Source organism: Microcaecilia unicolor, chromosome 1 (assembly GCF_901765095.1).
Source record: "Microcaecilia unicolor chromosome 1, aMicUni1.1, whole genome shotgun sequence".
Taxonomy (NCBI): Eukaryota; Metazoa; Chordata; class Amphibia; order Gymnophiona; family Siphonopidae; genus Microcaecilia; species Microcaecilia unicolor.
The window spans coordinates 302304514-302323204 of NC_044031.1; the positions used below are offsets into that span (position 1 = coordinate 302304514).

The window sequence follows — 18691 nt, forward strand, 5'->3', positions numbered from 1 at the left end:
TGGGAGGGAGAGAGGGGGGGACCATGGAACTGGGAGGGGGGAGACCCTGGAACTGGGAGGAAGGGAGGACCCTGGAACTGGAAGGGAGGGAGGACGGGGACCCTGGAACTAGGAGGGAGGGAGGGGAGGGAGGGAGAGAGAGAGGGGAGGGAGGGGGGCCTGGAATTCGGAGGGACTGGAACTGGGAGGGAAGGGGGCCTGGAACTCGGAGAGAGGTGGAGGGGGCGGGGATGAGGGGGAGGGGGGAATGCCCCACCTGTTAAAAAAAAAAAAAAAAAATTCAGCACCACAGGCAGGGACCTAGAACCACACACCCAAGGCACAGCCTGGCAACAGGGGAGGAGACCACAGAGAAAAGTCACAAAGCTGCACAGGGAACGTCTATTCGCCTGCTGGAGATAGAGAATACTGGCTGAGCTATACTGCACAGGTCATTATATGGCACATCTCATTACTGTTTATTTGTCACTTATTGCATAGCAAACCAGAATGGTTTACACGTGTTCTCTATCTCCACCTGCTGGCAGATGGGCATAACCCATTAGTCTGGACTGATCCTTTGGTGACAAAATGGAATGCAAGATTTTGCCTACTGGGACTTTTTGTTGGGACATTCCATTTGGGAGATTCATTCAAGACCCCATCTTAGGTTGCCTGCAACAACATTTGCTGCAGGGACTCAGAACTTTCCCAACATCAGTGCTGAGACTTGGGTATGGCCTTGCGACATCAGAGCTGATGTCTAATCAGCAGCTGCCCTTGTATTCCCTTGGGCAGGGGCAGACGACAGTCCCCACTGTTTCTACACGTATCTGTCTGCTGTGATTACCTTTGTGATTATTTACAAAATAGCTATGTCCAGGAGAGGAAGTGACGTCACGGGGGAGAGGAAGTGACGTCACGGGGCTGAATGGCCGCTTAAGCTACTAGCTCCCGAACCTTCCCACCTTTCTATAGCAAAAAGCGCTATATTTTCCTTCAAAACTACATTTGCAAGACTCCCGGAGACTTACCTGCACTTTGAGGGACAAAATGAGTAAGAAAACATCAGCGGTCCCGCGAGACAGCGAACGGACGGCAGTCCGAAAGTCAGCGCGGGGCTCCTCGCGCCATGCTTCCCCTGCCGCGCGGGAGTCATCGGGGTCTGATTCCGGCTCCTCACAAGTAGGACGAAGTGAGCGTGCAGCTAAATTTAAGAACCCGCAGGACTTAACAAAGTGTTTGGAGGCTATAAGGGCAGAGATTCGCGCCTCTAAGGACGAGATCCTGGAGCACGTGGACGCGCTCAGCGCTGACCTGAGAGAACTTGGAGGCAGAGTGGAAACGCTCGAAGAGCGAGTCGACGAACAAGCGGAAAAACATGAGAGCATGGAGGTGAATGTGGCTAAGTTAGCTGCACAAGCTGAAGATTTGAAATACAAACTCGATGATATAGAAAATCGCGGACGACGCCAGAATCTTCGATTTCGAGGAGTGCCTGAAAATGGCGACAAAGAGAACGTTCCAGCCATAGTGCGGGCCTTATGCGAGCAACTCATGGGCGAGACCTTTGATGCGGACATGCTGGGAATAGAACGTGCACACAGAGCTTTGGGTAAACCCAGGGATAATAAACCAAGAGACATTGTAGTACGTTTTTCCACCTATGCGGTTAAAGATCAGCTATGGCAGAGAGCTCGTCAGAACCCGGTTCTACAACATAAGGACTCTCGAGTTTATATCTTCCAAGACCTCTCATTGTTTACTTTAACTCAGAGGCGAGCAATGAAGCCAGTAATTGAGATTTTGGTGAAAGAGAAAATTACATACCGATGGACTTTTCCCTTTGCAATCTGTTTTACCCTTAAAGGGGAACAGCTCCGCTGCCGTTCGGTGGAAGCTGCGTGGAAATACCTGCATGAGGCAGGTTTAGCTCTTAAAGAAACCTTACCGGTGGCGATGGCTCCCTCTACTAAGAAAAGGTTCCAAAAGTGGGAGAGAGTGGAGAATGCAGCGAGCAGCCAAACTTGAGACTGGTAGTTTGATATGGTTGGATAAAACTTGGAAGGCAGTTAATATGCAAAGGATGCTTGACTTGTTCAAATTTATATGTTTTGTGAGTTATGAAAGCAGAAGGATAATGTAAAGATTAAATTAGAGGTGGGAGGGGGAGGGGGGTTGGAGGGTTTGAGGGGGTATGCATTTGGTTCCGGGGTCATTGTTCCTCTGCTATCCCATACAGTGGCGCAATGCGCTGTTTGGTGGGGGGATGTTAGGGAGGTGGGGAAATGTGGGAGGGAGGGAGTGGGTAAATAACAGACAGACAGATCAAGGGGAGAGAAGGGGGTCAAGGGAAATAGGGGAGCAGCAAAAAATCTATTTGTCCAGCGAGTGTTCCACAAAGAGTGAGGTAGATGGTTGACTTTAAAATTCTCACATATAACATCAAAGGTTTAAATACCCCATTTAAAAGACATTCCTTATTTAAGGAATTGCAGTTAATGGGTCCTCAAGTGGTATTCTTACAAGAAACTCATTTACATAAAAAGCATGAACATTTGCTGACCTCTATGCAATACCCAAAAATCTTTTATGCTTCTGATGTGAAAGGTGTTAAGAAAAGGGGAGTGGCTATAATGTTCCACAAAAATGTACAGATGCAACTTCTGCACTCCAAGAGGGATGCTGAGGGTCGTTTTCTATTCTTGCATGTTAAGCTGGATACTAAGGAATATACGCTGGCGAGTGTCTATGCTCCCAATGAACGACAGGAGAGATTTTCCTACACCTTCAGAAGGAGTTGCAGAAGTTTGCTCGGGGTAAGGTGATAGTGGCGGGGGACTTTAATGCTACTATGCAGCCTAGGTTGGATAAGACCACTGCACCTTCCCCTAACGATTGTAGAATCTCCAAAGCCCTGGGGAAGTTTGTAACGACTATGGGACTGTATGATGTATGGAGACTTGACCACTCGGGGGGGAAGAGATTATACATTTCATTCACATGTGCATTTCTCTCACTCCCGACTGGATTATATTTTTTTGGATAAGGGCTTCTCAGAAGAGGGGGGGGGATCATACATAGGACATACGACAATTTCAGACCACGCCCCTGTGTGGACAATAATTACTTCATTGAAGGAAGAGACGCGTGATAGAAGGTGGACTTTTAACAACTGTCTACTACAGGACCCAGAAATTGTAACTAACTTTCGTTCTGTGTTGAAGGAGTACTTTGATATCAACCTGGATTCAGGGCCAACACTGGGTATAGTGTGGGATGCATTTAAGGCTGTATCTAGAGGTTATTTCATAAAATGTGCAACCCAAAGATCTAGAACCCATAAAGTAAGATTAGCTCAGTGCATGGAGCGGTTAGGCGCCCTGGAAGACAGGTATAGAGCCCATGGCTCAGTGGCTGACTTCCGCAAACTGCAAGCAATAAGATTGGAGCTCGCAGCTTTACATGATGAGACTTTGCAGTTTGTAAATGCACGCCTGCGACAAGTTCATTATGAATTTACAAATAAACCAGGCAGGTTGCTGGCCACTAAATTAAGGAAAATGAGGGCAGATAGACACATCCTGAGAATGAAAGATGCTAGGGGTTCCATGCTGCACACATCAGATAAGATTAGAGAGCGGTTTGCCCACTTCTATGAGAACCTTTATAAGGAGGATGCTGCTGTACAGACTGAAGCCATTGACCAATATTTGGCAGACCTGGGTATGTCGGCGCTGACTGACTCTCAGAAAAAAGTGTTGGAAGCCCCGGTGACAGTGAAGGAAGTAATTCGAGTTATTAAAGCACTCCCAACGGGGAAAGTACCGGGATTAGACGGATTTACTAATGAGTTTTTTAAGCTTTTTGGGGGAGAATTGGCACCCTATTTGACGTTGGTTGTTAATTCGGTACGTGAGGGTGCGCCTTTCCCGCCATCGATGATGGAAGCATGGGTGGCGGTGATACCAAAGCCAGAGAAAGATAATACGGAATGCGCCTCTTACCGCCCCATCTCGATTCTCAATACCGACGTAAAAATATTGGCCAAGACCCTGGCAAATCGATTGGGTGATATGCTGCCTAGCCTGGTGCACCCCGACCAAGTTGGTTTTGTAGCAAACAGACAGGCCCTGGACAACATCCGTAGAACACTGGATTTGCTCTTTGTGGCTCGGTCGAGGGCCTTGCCAGTGGTTTTACTGGGATTGGATGCGGAGAAGGCCTTCGATCGAGTCCACTGGGGGTATCTGGATAAGGTTTTGAATAGAGTGGGAATTGGTCCTTATTTTAGAACATGGATTCAGGCACTATACACCTCGCCCCGGGCCTGTGTAAGAGTGAATGGTGGTAATTCGCAAATGTTTGAATTGGGCCGTGGCACTCGTCAGGGATGTCCTCTGTCGCCTCTGCTGTTCGCTTTGGCGATGGAGCCCCTGGCGGCTGCCATTCGGGAGAATGTAGATATATCTGGAGTGCGGGTGAGGGATAAGGAATATAAGATTGCTCTATTTGCGGATGATGTGCTTCTGTCCTTAACTAATCCAGTGGTTTCCCTTCCAAACTTAATGAAAGAGATAGGAACCTACTCTAGGGTATCTGGATATAAACTCAATGCGGGGAAGTCTGTGGGATTAGCAGTGGGGATATCGCAGGAGCGTATGGAGGCGTTGAGGGCCTCCTTTGCATTTAGGTGGACTGACCGGGACATTAGATACTTGGGGGTACAGATCCCTGGGAACCTAGCGGACCTCTTTGCTGTTAACTACCCAGCTCTTCAGAAAGAGGTCCTGAGGGATTTAGACAGATGGGATTCGTTGGAATTGTCCTGGTTGGGACGCATAGCTGCACTTAAAATGAATATATTACCCCGTCTGCTATACTTATTCCAGGTGCTGCCGCTGCGGGTCCCCAGGGCATTCATATCTAAGCTTCAGGATGGCCTGATTCGCTTTGTTTGGCACCAGAAACGACCACGCTTGCCAAGAGCATTTTTGTATAGAAGTAAGCGAGAGGGAGGTCTTGGAGTGCCTAACCTGTACTGGTATTATTGTGCAGCGCAGGCTAGATCGGCTGTGGAATGGTTCCGAAGGGCAGATCATAAGTTATGGGTCCATCTTGAACAAGACTTGATTGGCTCTCGTAGACTGGGGCACCTGATGTGGCTACCGGCCAAATATAGGGGACAGGTTGAACGATTTCCGCCGATGTTACAGGCTACATTCTACTATTGGGACCGAATGTTCCAAGAGCGCCGACCTCTTGTGTCGGGGTTGGCCCCGATTGTTGACAATCCTATGTTTGGCCCGGGAATGGGGAATACGGTTTTTCGTAAATGGGCTACCTCGGGTGTGGAAATGTTAGGTCAACTATATATAGGTGAAAAGTTGGTGCCCTTTGAGACATTGGTGGCGGACTATAGGCTTCATACCTGTGAACATTATGCCTATGGGCAATTGATACACTTTTGAAAGAACCGGCATATGTGGAGTGCCGAAGGAGGGAGGTCCATCCCTTGGAAGAAGTGTGTGTGGACTCTCGCAGTACACGTGGATTGATATCTCGTCTTTATGGCTATTTGGGGACACAATTAAAACCATCCCACTTGCATCGTAGAAGATGGGAGCAGGAGCTAAATTTCACTTTACCTGAAAAGGAGTGGTTGCAATTGGAGAAGGGTATTTTGAAATCCACTATAGCAGTGCCTGTTAAGGAAAACTCGCTTAAGGTATTTTATAGGTGGTATCTTACTCCGCAACGATTGCACCAGATGTTCCCTAAGGTCACAGCGAGTTGTTGGAGAAACTGTGGAGGAGAAGGGACAATGGGCCACATTTGGTGGACCTGTCCTAAAGCAGTAGCATACTGGAGGGGAGTCCGGTCTCGCCTTCAGGCCTGGGTGGGCAGATCTGTGCAGTGGCATCCTTTAATCTTCTTATTGGGCCAGAGACCCACGGGCTTAACAAGTAGCCAATGGTATATGGTGAGAGGGGCCTTACAGGCAGCTCGTATAAACCTGGCCAGAAGTTGGAAATCTCCGCTAGTACCCTCATTGGTGGGTTGGATTACAAAGGTGCATTATATATGTGAGATGGAGCGATTGACAGCAGTTAAAAAGAAAACCCTGCCTAAGTGGGATAAAATATGGAAACCTTTTTTGAACGCTTGTTCTGGATAATTACTTAATTGAAATGCAAGGGGGGGAGGGGGGAGGAGAGGGAGGTAGGGGAGGGAGGGGAGGGGGGGAGAATAAGGAAGCTGTAAGGTTCCAGAGAGGGGTTAAATAATTTTTTCAAAAAACTGTTAAATTCTGAAGTATAATTGGATGATGGGATAGTGCTGTTCTTCTTGTTTCTATCTGGTACTTTGTTACATTTACTGCAGATTTGATATGGTGTGAAATGTTATGTACTGTTCTTGGCTTGCTTTGTCTAAATGACAATTAATAAAGACTTCTATAAATTAAAAAAAAAAAAATAGCTATGTCCACCTGAATTCTGTGACCTGTTTATCTAATTGTTTGCTGATGAATGATTGGCTGCACCTGCATGAAATCACCAACTGCTAATATAAAGCTAAGGATCTGTTTGTATCTTGCATAAGAGTAATGTAAAGAAGCATGAGCTATGGCCCTATCTAGGTCATCTGTGGCCCCAGCTCTGTAAACATCATGTCAACAGCAGGGGTAATTGTGCATACCTCAATGTAGCACTTTAGCATGTAAATTCAAGTATTTGATAGCCTGCGTGTATAAATGTTCAAAATGACCTATCCCCCCCCCCTTGCACCTCTCCTGTGCTTGCCCCCTTGCATTTAAGCACTATGCGACTTGTGAGTTCATATTATAGAATACCATCGAGCATGAACCTAGCAATTATGCACATAAAGATAACATTCACGTGAGTAAGTACTGGTATTCTATAATTTTAGAGCACAAATGGGGTTTACATTTAAGAGCTAAGTTTACAGACTTAAAGAGTAAATGTGTTTGTATCAGCAATTACATACATAAGTGCTGGATTAAAAAAAAAAACTGGACATCAAGAAAGCCAAATAATGGGTTGAGCTCCAAAACTTTAATTTTTGGTTTTCTGAGGTGGTTTTTAAACCTCTTAGAGGTAAGCAAAATAGTCCCTGAATGATTCCTCCAAGTTCACATCCACATCCAACCAACCAGTTGGCTGTAACTTACGTGTGACTTTGAATGGCTCCTCCAAATCCACGTCCAACCAACCAGTTAGCTGAAACTTACGTGTGACTTAGAGCAGGTGTAAAAAGGCAATTTTCAAAAAAATATACATGTATTCCCATTGCAAAACAAGAAATAGATGCATACTTTTCAGGCCTCTTCTCCGTGCATGTTATGGATATACATGTGTAAACAGTGGCTTTTCTAGAATTGCTACTTACATTAATAGGTTATTTACATGTGCAAATTCTGCCCAATCCTTCTAAAAAGGCTGCCATAGTATGCTAAAAATATTTAAATTACCTAATGATTTGCGAGCTTACCATGGCTATGATTATCAAAAGACTCCCAGTCATATTTTTCCAGTGTCTGGGCATGCTCTGGCAGCAACTTTTGAGGTGGCGGCTAAAGAAAACACATAGTTATAGGTAAGAAAAATGGTTGAGATACATGCGCTTTCCTACCTATGTGCTGAATTATATTGCTGCTTGACCAAAGTGCAAGTTTTCTATAACTTTATGTTCCTCTTCCCACACTAAACTCATTTCTGGGGTTCATATTAAAGAATCCCCATTCTAAGTGAGTCACAAAAAAGTGAATGAGCCTCTTACCTGCAACAGCATGAGAAGCAGTACCCGAGACACTTCACACTTCACAATGACATCCAGGAAAGCCCCTGGAAAGAAAGACACAGATTGGTGAAAGAGGCTTAGATTATTTTTTCATTTCTTTTTTTCTATTTGTCCTGAGCTTTTTTTCCTACTTCTTCTCCCATGGCATATAAGTGATACAAAATGGACAATATATTTTAATAAGTAATGACTGAGCTGGTTGACATAATTGGAAAGCCGTTCCGAAGAGTTATAAAATAAATTTTTTAAAAATAAAACAAGGGGAGGTTTTTGAGCCGATGATTAGAAGGAAAGGGAGCTGAATTTAAGCTACTTGATATCACTGAGGCTTTTCCTACCCCTGAATTAAAGAAAGAAAGTATTCTGTATTAGTGAATGCAATGCTGAAAAAAAATATGTAATTGGAAGTACTATCGTTAGGAATATTATCACAGTGGGAAATTTCATAGAAATAATAGTATGCCTATAACATGCTCACATGTATGCCCTCTTTGCACACTACACATATCAGTTAAAGAACAACGCCTAGCACTTATTCACGAAGCTTTCAAATATTGGCACTAATCACACAAGAACTAATATTCTGTAGCCTACTTGCATTATTGATGCCAAAATTTAAGTGCCAGCTTATAGAATTGCCTTTGATGTGAATATAATTTTTAAAATATACTATGAATTGTCTGTATGTGAATGCAAGAAGTCTAAAACATAAGACTAGAAAGTTAGAATATATAGCATAAAATGATGATATACCTAGAACAGATATCTTAGAGACCTGGAGGATAACCAGTGGAATACTGTGATATCAGGGTACAAGCTACATTAAAATGATAGGCCAGATAAAATAAGTGGAGTGGCATTATGTTATAAAGCTTTTATAAAATTATGCAATGACTTCTGTGAATTAGGAACTGGTTATTGGACAGAAAATAGAGGGTAGGGTTAAATGGCCATTTTTCTCAATGGAGGAGGGTGAATAGTGGAGTGCCGCAGGGATCTGTACTGGGACTGGTGATAGTTAACATATTTATAAATGATCTGGAAATCGAAATGATGAGCGAGTGATTATATTCGCAGATGACACAAAACTATTCAAAGTTGTCAAAACACATGACATTGTGAAAAATTGTATGAAGACCCTAGGAAACTGGAAGACTGGGCATCCAAATGGCAGATGAAATTTAATATGGCCAAATATAAATTGATGCACATTGGGAAAAATAATCCAAATCATAGTTACCTGATGCTAGGGTCCATTTTAGGAGTAGAGAGTTGCATGTGGGACAGAAATGTAACCCGTCTTCGCCCATCCATGCTAGAATCTTACCCATCCCCATCTGTCCCCGCTGGAATCTTACCCATCCCCACAAGAATTTAACCTGTCCCCATCCGTCCCTTCAAGAATTTAATGGTACATTAAAAAAAAATTCTGGTCAGCTCTCTCAGTCTCTTTCTGGGTTCAAGCTGCAGCACTGCAGGCAAGGATGGAACGGAAGTTGGACCTTGGAACACTCTGGTGCGCACATGCAAGACTTGTCTCTGATTCACTGGCACAGTGTGCTAAGAGGTTGCCACATGCACATGCCAGGTGACCTCTGATACTCATGCCTGTGTCAGAGCTGAGGTCTGCGCATCAGCCTGGGAGCAGAGAGGATTAATAGTAACACAGTAAGTAATGGTAAATATAGACCTGAACGGTCCATCTGCCCAACAGTCAAAGTCATTATCAATTCATGATTAAAACAACAATGAATGTGATTATGGTCTTTCATTGGCATCTCTGGGACATAAACCATAGAAGTCCGCCCAGCCCAGTGCTTATGTTCCAACTGCTGGAGTTGCTGTCGAAGCCCACTAAAAGCACCCAAATAGTTCTCTGCATGGACTCCTGAGCACCATTCTTCTACGTGCTTTTCACCAGCCAATCGTCCAGGTAGGGGATCACATGAACTCCTAGTCTGCATAGCAATGGTGTGACTACCGCTAGACATTGGTGAACACCCTGGGAGCTGCCAAAAGGCAACATATGGTACTGAAAGTGATCTGTTCCAAACTGAAATTGAATATACCTCCTGTGACCTGTAAGTATCAGGATATGCGTGTAGGTATCCTTTAAGTCCAGACAGCATAGCCAATCCTGAGCCCAAATCATTGGAAGAAGAGTGCCCAGGGAAACTATCCTGAATTTGTTCAGGGTCCTTAGGTCTAGGATGGGACACATCCCCTCTCTGCAAATATCCGGAATAGGTAGAATAAAATATCAACAACACATAAACAATTCTACCTCATACACAATGAGTTTGAGGGCACTCTGGCAGGCACAACATAAAAAAGAGGCACATCCCTTCTCCCCATCTTCTTTGGGATAAGTAGTACTTGGAATAGAATTCCTTTTCTTCTTGCTCTGGTGGAATGGGGTCAACCGCATGGGCCTTTAGAAGGATGGAGTTCCTCTGCAAGAACCTCTTTGTGATGAGTGCTGAAGTAAGATGCTCTTGGAGGGCAATTTGGTGGTCTGTGATGCCAATGAAGGGCATAACTGAGATGGACTATTTGAAGAACCCATGGGCCGGAGGTTATAAGTGGCCACTTTTCTTGGGAAAAAAAACTCAGCCTCCCTCCCACCAGCAGGTCATCTGGGACAGTCACTGTGAATGTGGCTATGATCTACTGGAGCCAGTCAAAAACTCATCCCTTGCTTTGACTGGGGAGCTGGCTGAGGCTTAGGTGTTAATGAGAACAAGCGCACTGGGACTAAGCTTACTGATGGGGCCAGAAGGAGTGTACTTACGACTCTGTAATAGGGAACCCTGTTTGACTTGCCCAAAAACCTCCTGGTTGAGAAGGGTGCAGAAGGTGCTTACCAGGAGAGTGTGTTGATGGTATCAGTGTGCTTTTTGATGAGGTCCACAGCCTCCTCCACCTTCTCTCCAGAAGGGCTGGGCTTGATGGACCTTTGGTCTTTCCTAGTACGGCAATACTTATGTACTTATAATCTTATACTTTCAGCTGTAACAGAAACCGCATCTTTCTGGACATGTGCTAAACGAATCTCGGCTAAAGGAGATACTTATAGGGAGATTCACTGTGAGAAGGAAGACATGCTAGATCAGATTCTCATGAAATCAGGATCTGGGTAAACCTCAAGCTCATACTGAGAAGTTTCCAAATGTGGTGAAGGAGGAGATACAGCAGGTCCCTATAGAAAAGACACTATAGGATCTTGAATATGAGTCTCTCATGGGTAATGCCTGTGAATTGGGACACTCATGCTATACTCAGTTCCTAATCCTGGACCAGTGTAAGATCTTTTCAGTAGTCCTTGACAAAACTGTTACAACATCTTCTATTGAAATGACTGTGGCTGCTCTGGTAGAGGCAGCAAAACTGATGGGAGAAGATGCATCAGCTACTGTGACCAACTGGAGTGGGTGCCAGCAGAAGTCAGGTTGATGACTGTTGTGATGATCATCAATTTAGATGCCTGCCCAATGTCTGGAGAACAAGATGTCATCTGCACTGGCTCAGTGCTGGACAGATTTGTGTGCAATGATTCCTGCACTGCGCTGGAACTATCACAATTTGCACTGGTGTGCGTTGCACTGGAACATCATTATCTGGTGTGCAGTGCACTTTTTTTCTAAGCTGAGAGACAGCAGAGGTGTCTGCATGGAGATTGTAAGACTTAGGTTGGCAATATGATGTTGTCTAAGCTTCTTAGATAGCACAGAAGAAATCTGTCTTAATTTGCATTTAGAGACTATGCACTGACGATCAGCTGCGCTTAGGTGTTTGCATTTCCAGCACTTTAGAGGGCAGTTTTGAAATGTCATTAAACTCAAACCTGCGAGGGTGTTGAAGACAACTGTGCTTTAGACCTGGAAGTCTTGACAGAGATTCACAATGCTTTAGAAGATCCCAGGGGCTGCTCCTTCAAGGAAGAACAATGCAAGGAGGGAGAAGCAACATCCGCAGAGGAGAAGCTACCAGAGTATGCACAGTCAGCTGATTTCTATGCAGATGATGACCTTCTCTGCTCTTTTTCTCCTTCCTTATCTTCTCCACCTCAAGATTGTAGAGTCGATCAAGGTAATAATTCCAAGCTCACAGAGCAACTGTTCACAGTGCTTACATTCAACCTGGTTACAGTCTGCGCCCAGGCACATGGAGTGCATGTCAACATTTTGGCGCTTTCTACTACATTGAAGGAATGGTTAAAAACTGGACTTCATCTGCTACATCTTCTTCACAAGAAAAATAAATATAAACTAAAAAGACAAAAATATTGTAAATATCTAGCTGGTGGTGGTAAGCATTTTGCTGACCACTGCTGGAGTTACTCCAGGATATTCAATGCCAGGCCATGTCCGGGCTTCGGAACTGAATATCCAGTTTATGTTGCACCAACTAACACATAGTTGGTTAAGTCGATATTCAGAACTTAACTGGTCATGGTGGCTGCATAAAGACAAGACTGTGTTTTATGCGGTTACCCTGGCCAGTTAAGTGCTGACTCTGCCCAGCAACACCCCCAAAATAGCTGGTTTTCACTTAGGTGCTAACTGCTAATTTTCAGCAATGATAACTGGTTGAAAATTACTGGATATCCCCAAAAAAGCGGCTTAACTGGTCAGTGGCCATTTCTGGCCAGTTAAATCATTTTAAATATGGACCAAATTGTATTTCTTTTTTTTTTGACAAATAAAAACAACATTGGAAAACAAATAAGAAAGAGAAACCATGTCAGTAATGATGTATTATAAAAATTGATATACTGATGACATGTACATGCTAAGAACTTTAAGCCCCAAGTTCCAGGAGAACTGTTTCATCCTGGCACCATGTGACTACATCATCCATTTGTGTGCCTAATTAAAGAAAATATTGATATTCAACCTGGATTGCAGGGAACTGGTGAGGAAAAAAAACATGGCAGAAAATTTAGACATGAATATCCATTAGTTCTGAGACCTGTCAATGTCGAAGTGGATGATGCTGAGAACTTTATCAAATTCACGAACAAGACAAGAACTACAAAAGATAAGCCAGAAAAAAATACCTGATTCACATGTGAAAAATAAACTCTGCAAAATGCCAGCAACTATGATGGATCACACCTATTGAAATCATCCAAATAAACTGCTTACCTACAGGGGTATTACTACCAGATGTATGAAGTCCTTTGTCTTGCGCCAACAGCTGCATTTCTGTGAACACCGCCAGTGCACCATCATAATCCCCTGTACGCAAAGAAGAGGTGGAATAATTACCCACATTGCAACTGTGAGCCCTTCATCTGACACCTGAACATATCACCAGAACAAACATCCAGACTCTGCCAAACTATAATGTCAATTCGGTTTTGTTTCAGATTCTCATTGTCAGTTCTCTTTAACCTGATTCACACAGGCACTGTTGAAGACTTCAGGGTACTTTATGTAGAAGTATCTGTCATCACCATTCAAGTTCAAACTTTGCACTGTCTTCTGCAAAAACAGTCTGCCCGCTATCGGTTTTCTGCTTCCATTATTTAGTGAAACACTTTAATAGTAATGCCAGCTTTAATAATATGCACAGATCAGACAAACTGAGCAGGGAATTCAGAGAAAGGAAAAGGGCAGCAGAGTCTTCAGAATTTTAACAACTTAGCTTGCTGATCCCCATTGGTGTTGAGGGTTTTTTTTTTAAAATAGAAATAACTCTGCTGGTGCAAATTAAAAAATAATCAAAAACCAGATTCCCCTATGGTAGCACTGTGGAGGCATGTTATGCATGATTTATTTTACGTATGGCATGATTAACAGTTCTACAAGTTGGAAAGAAAGTGACTAAAAGGGTTTTGGCTATTTGGGTTCATTAACAACATGGTTGCACAATGTACTCCTTAACATCCAAAGCAGATGAGCAAAATTTGACAGGGAATGAGAGAGGAAGGGAGGATTAAGGGACATACTATACTGTTATATAAGAAAATCTTTGTATTGGTTGTGCTGTTGTTTGAATGCTATTACTGTATGCTTTAATAAAGATGGTTTAACATAAAAACAATCAATCCATCCATCAGGAAGCTTGGTTTCATGTAATCACATTCACTTGGTGTGTCACTGTACCCAGTGACACACTGAACAATGCAGGGTATTTATGAAAAACAGCAGAAATACCAGCAGCAAAATTTTCCTGCTACACCTGTACTTTTAAAGACCGAGCCACACCTCTACTTACGTGTCATTATTTTGCAGGAAGCCACATATCCCAGAGACAGTAAGCACTCGATAGGGACCTGGGACTGCAACTCCGCAGCTCTCTGAAAGTACACCACTGCTTCTCCCAGCTTATTCATCTCCTGCCAAGACAACAGGAAATCTGTTGTTGGAGCAGGGTATTAGGAAGCAAGTGTATGAGCTAGAAACTACACTAAGCAGGAAGCATTTATTAGAGGAAGGCGGCTCCTGGTCCAGCACCGGTGCAAGGGTATTGAGTGCTCTAGGCAGACTTTCCGCCTAATGCCCCTCCCTCCTCAATTAACTTTCAGACTAGAAAAAGTTTACAATCAAATGATTCTTAGCCGGCTTAGAGCTCTCTCTCTCCTTCAAGGAAGAACTATGCAAAAAGGGAGAGGCAACATCCGCAGAGGAGAAGCTACCAGAGTATGCACAGTCAGCTGATTTCTATGCAGATGATGACCTTCTCTGCTCTTTTTCTCCTTCCTTATCTTCTCCACCTCAAGATTGTAGAGTCGATCAAGGTAATAATTCCAAGCTCACAGAGCAACTGTTCATAGTGTTTACATTCAACCTGGTTACAGTCTGCGCCCAGGCACATGGAGTGCATGTCAACATTCTGGCGCTTTCTACTACATTGAAGGAATGGTTAAAAACTGGACTTCATCTGCTACAACTTCTTCACAAGAAAAATAAATATAAACTAAAAGACAAAAATATTGTAAATATTTAGCTGGCCACTGCTGGAGTTACTCCAGGATATTCAATGCCAGGCCATGTCCGGGCTTCGGAACTGAATATCCAGTTTATGTTGCACCAACTAACACATAGTTGGTTAAGTCGATATTCAGAACTTAACTGGTCATGGTGGCTGCATAAAGACAAGACTGTGTTTTATGCGGTTACCCTGGCCAGTTAAGTGCTGACTCTGCCCAGCAACACCCCCAAAATAGCTGGTTTTCACTTAGGTGCTAACTGCTAATTTTCAGCAATGATAACTGGTTGAAAATTACTGGATATCCCCAAAAAAGCGGCTTAACTGGTCAGTGGCCATTTCTGGCCAGTTAAATCATTTTAAATATGGACCAGATTGTATTTCTTTTTTTTTTGACAAATAAAAACAACATTGGAAAACAAATAAGAAAGAGAAACCATGTCAGTAATGATGTATTATAAAAATTGATATACTGATGACATGTACATGCTAAGAACTTTAAGCCCCAAGTTCCAGGAGAACTGTTTCATCCTGGCACCATGTGACTATATCATCCATTTGTGTGCCTAATTAAAGAAAATATTGATATTCAACCTGGATTGCAGGGAATTGGTGAGGAAAAAAAACATGGCAGAAAATTTAGACATGAATATCCATTAGTTCTGAGACCTGTCAGATGGGAGGCTGTTCACTGGCTGATTGTAATTGTAATGTTTGTATGCCATACACCTGTAGAGTGGTTCAGAGATGCAGTTTCCAAGTGTGACTAAATGAATAAATAGAGAAATTCTCTAACAAACGAGTAGTGTTCAATATAGTTCATGAAGAAACATTATTTTTGCCTCACTAAAGAATGCTACTGTATGACTCATTAGGAGTGAAGGAAAGAGTACCAGAAACTGTGAAGAAGGATTTTGATACAAGAAGCAGCAGGTAGAAATACAATAATGGTGGATTTAAAAAATAGTGTGTCTCATACAAACCTTCAGGGCATTTCCCAACTCTAAGCACAGGCTGGCTGCCATCACAGGCTGGTTAAGTTCAATATAAACCTAGGGGTAGAAACAAATAGAACAAACATATAAAAACAACAAGGAAGTGCTTCCATATAAACACAAATTACAATTTGTATACATATGTCCCAGAGGAGAAGCATCCTCCTTGCTAAGTGCATGCCTACAGTGAAGAGTCAGGCCATACTAGATGCTCCTCACTATATGCCACAACCTAGAGATGTGGGGGAGGGAGGAGGAGGAGGAAGAGAACATCAAGAAAATCATACAAATATACACAGAACTGCATCTGCTGTGGTCTTGTGGTTTGTAAAGTTAAGAGAAAGTCAGAAAACAAAAACATGCTAGTTTCTTTTAGGTCTGTGGAGGCAGGCACAGCAATTGGTCTTCTGCATCAGCTGTAAAATCCAGCCCTTATAGAATTCCCCAACCTCCATGGTAGACTGAAGGTCTGGGGCATGGTAAGGTTGGTGTCAAGTTTCTGTGTGCAGCAGCAACAGTAGTTGCTGCAATCCTTTGCTTTCCTCCTCCTCCCTGCATCGATCCATCTTGTGAAGATGACAATAAGCAGCAGTAAAGCTCCTCAGGCCACCTCCTCCCCCCTCTTCTGCTGGTCTAGAGTGTCACACTTTGGCTTGCACAGCACTATTGTGTCCTGCACAGTTCAAAATATGACACACCAGTCACAGGAAGGACACAGCTGAGATGCTGCACTGGCGCTATCGTCCTCCTCTTCCTCCTCATATGCTGCATGAATGAGAGTTCAGAGGGGAAGAAAGGGAAAGGGGTTGGGATTTGACATACCGAATGTCTTTGGTTACTGTCAAAGCAATTTACATATTATATACAGGTACTTGCTTTATACCTGGGGCAATGAAAGATTAAGTAGCTTGCCCAAAGTCACAAGGAGCTTCTCACGAAACACCTAGCCACCCACCTAGGATTACCCCGCAGCCACTTAGAGGGTCTATCCCCAACACAGCTCAGGTCCGCCTGCTCCTGCCGCTCATGCTCTACACTAGCACCCTCCTCCCACCAAATGGGTGACAAATGCCTCTGGGCAAGTCTCTCACTCTCAAACTACCCCCAGTGATTTCTAGGTTACTGGAGACCACATTCCCAGTGGTCCCACAGTTCCCAGAAAGCACTCACAAACCCAATACACAAACCACCAGGATTCTTTATCAGTCCAGACAGGCAGAACAAACAAACATGTTTATTCTCAGAATTTGAACAGTGGACAAAAAATGAGCAATTAGCAAACAGTAACAAGTAACGGAAAAATGGGTCAATTAGAAAACTAACTAAATATTTCATACTTCCTAGAAAGTACCTAGGGAGATCAGGACATACATAGCTGTTCACCTGTTATCAAATATAACTGTTTTTCACAGGACTTCAGCAAAGAGCTCTCTCTCTCTCACCTCCCACACTGAAACTGAAGCAACAGCCAGCATCTGTGGGTAATTTCAAAACTCCAGGCCAATCAGAGCCCAGAACAGTCAAGTTTCAAATAAAAACTGGTTTCATCACTGCAAGGCACTTCCTATTATCTGTGTGCCAACTAAAAGAAAGAGAAGTCAGTCCTCTGTAACAACTTTTAAGCATAAACATGCACCATCTGCTGGCCAAAACTTCAGACATATTTAAGACAGGAAAATATCCTATACATTTTACAGGCTTAAAACACACTATTTCTTCAAAGAGCTGTAATGGGAATTGAACCCAGTTCCCCTGGTTCTCAGGCCACTACACTAACCATTAAGCTGCTCCTCCACTCAGTGAGAAGGGACAAAATAATAACTAAAGGGATGAGGGAAGCAAAACAGAATTTGAGAGAGAAAAAATCAACAGCAAGGGGACAAATTAGTGAATGAGGGTATCTTAGGACTCTGGGTTGTATGTGGGAGGGAGAATATGTCATGAGAGAGTGATGGGAATCTAAATAAGGAAGTGGGGAGACCTCTATCCATCCTCCCTGATGGCACTTCTCCATTTTCTTCCTCTGAGATTCCCTCTCCATCACCCAGATCCCTTCCCCTATTCACTATTTCCCTGTTTCCTTCCCAGCACCAATCACTTACAAACCTCACTCTCCTATCAATAAAGAACCAAATAAAGTGGGAACCCAAGAAATTATGAGGTTGATGCAGCAGATCCTATCTAGGTAACTCCCTTCCACGAGGCTCATGCCTGGATTTCAGTGGCACTACCCGGATAATGCTGCTAAAAATCCAGCAGACTGCCTTGGCACTATCTGGGTAGTTCAAATACACTCTTCCTGGGCAGCTAAATGCTGTCCGGTTTCTACCAACTTGTTTCTAAGACCTACATCATGAAACCTTTTTTTTACTTTTTTCTAAAAAAACTAACTATACCTAATCTCAGTGCACTGAGATTAGGTATAGTTAGTTTTTTAGAAAAAAATTTAAAAAATGTACTATCTGGGTAGTGCCAGGGCTGTCTGGTGGCTGAGCATGTGCAGGGTGTGAATTCACTCAATTAGCAGCTAATTTCAGTCCACTAACCAGGGAACTGCCTGGATAAAAAAAGGAAAATAAAAAAGCTGTCCTATCCAGGTACCGGTCTGAGTATCACTGGTACCCATAAGTACCGGCAGTGAAGTCATACCCAGATAATTAGTGTGGATATCTAGGTATTCAATAACTGTGGCAGTTGGCATTTAAAGCAAACACTGACCTCCGCAGCTGATTATTACCCCTAATATTTTTATACAATTTTTTAAAAGTTACATCTTTATCTTTATTAACAAAGATAAAGATCCAATTTTTTTGAGTCATTACAGCATGGCCCAATAAAAAAAAAAAAAGTAGAAGAAGAGGCAGTGACTCCCAGGTCACTGCTATGTATTTCATGGCATCGTGACTGTTGATATAAGTAACCTCTGAAGCAAACATTCTCACCACCTTGCTTTGAAGGAC

At 43.3% G+C, this 18691-nt stretch overlaps 1 protein-coding gene across 1 annotated transcript in view; it reads right to left on the bottom strand.

Moving 5' to 3' along the window:
- Positions 1 to 7091: 7091 nt before the first annotated feature.
- The window catches only part of LOC115476726 (factor VIII intron 22 protein-like), a 66006-nt gene continuing 54406 nt past the window's right edge, over positions 7092 to 18691 (bottom strand). The window contains exons 5-10 of the mRNA XM_030213320.1: positions 15720 to 15788; positions 14023 to 14143; positions 12948 to 13040; positions 7780 to 7844; positions 7492 to 7573; positions 7092 to 7237 (exon numbers count right to left, since the gene is read on the bottom strand). Of these exons, the coding sequence (XP_030069180.1) occupies positions 7092 to 7237; positions 7492 to 7573; positions 7780 to 7844; positions 12948 to 13040; positions 14023 to 14143; positions 15720 to 15788 (576 nt within the window). The remainder of the gene's footprint in view (positions 7238 to 7491; positions 7574 to 7779; positions 7845 to 12947; positions 13041 to 14022; positions 14144 to 15719; positions 15789 to 18691) is intronic.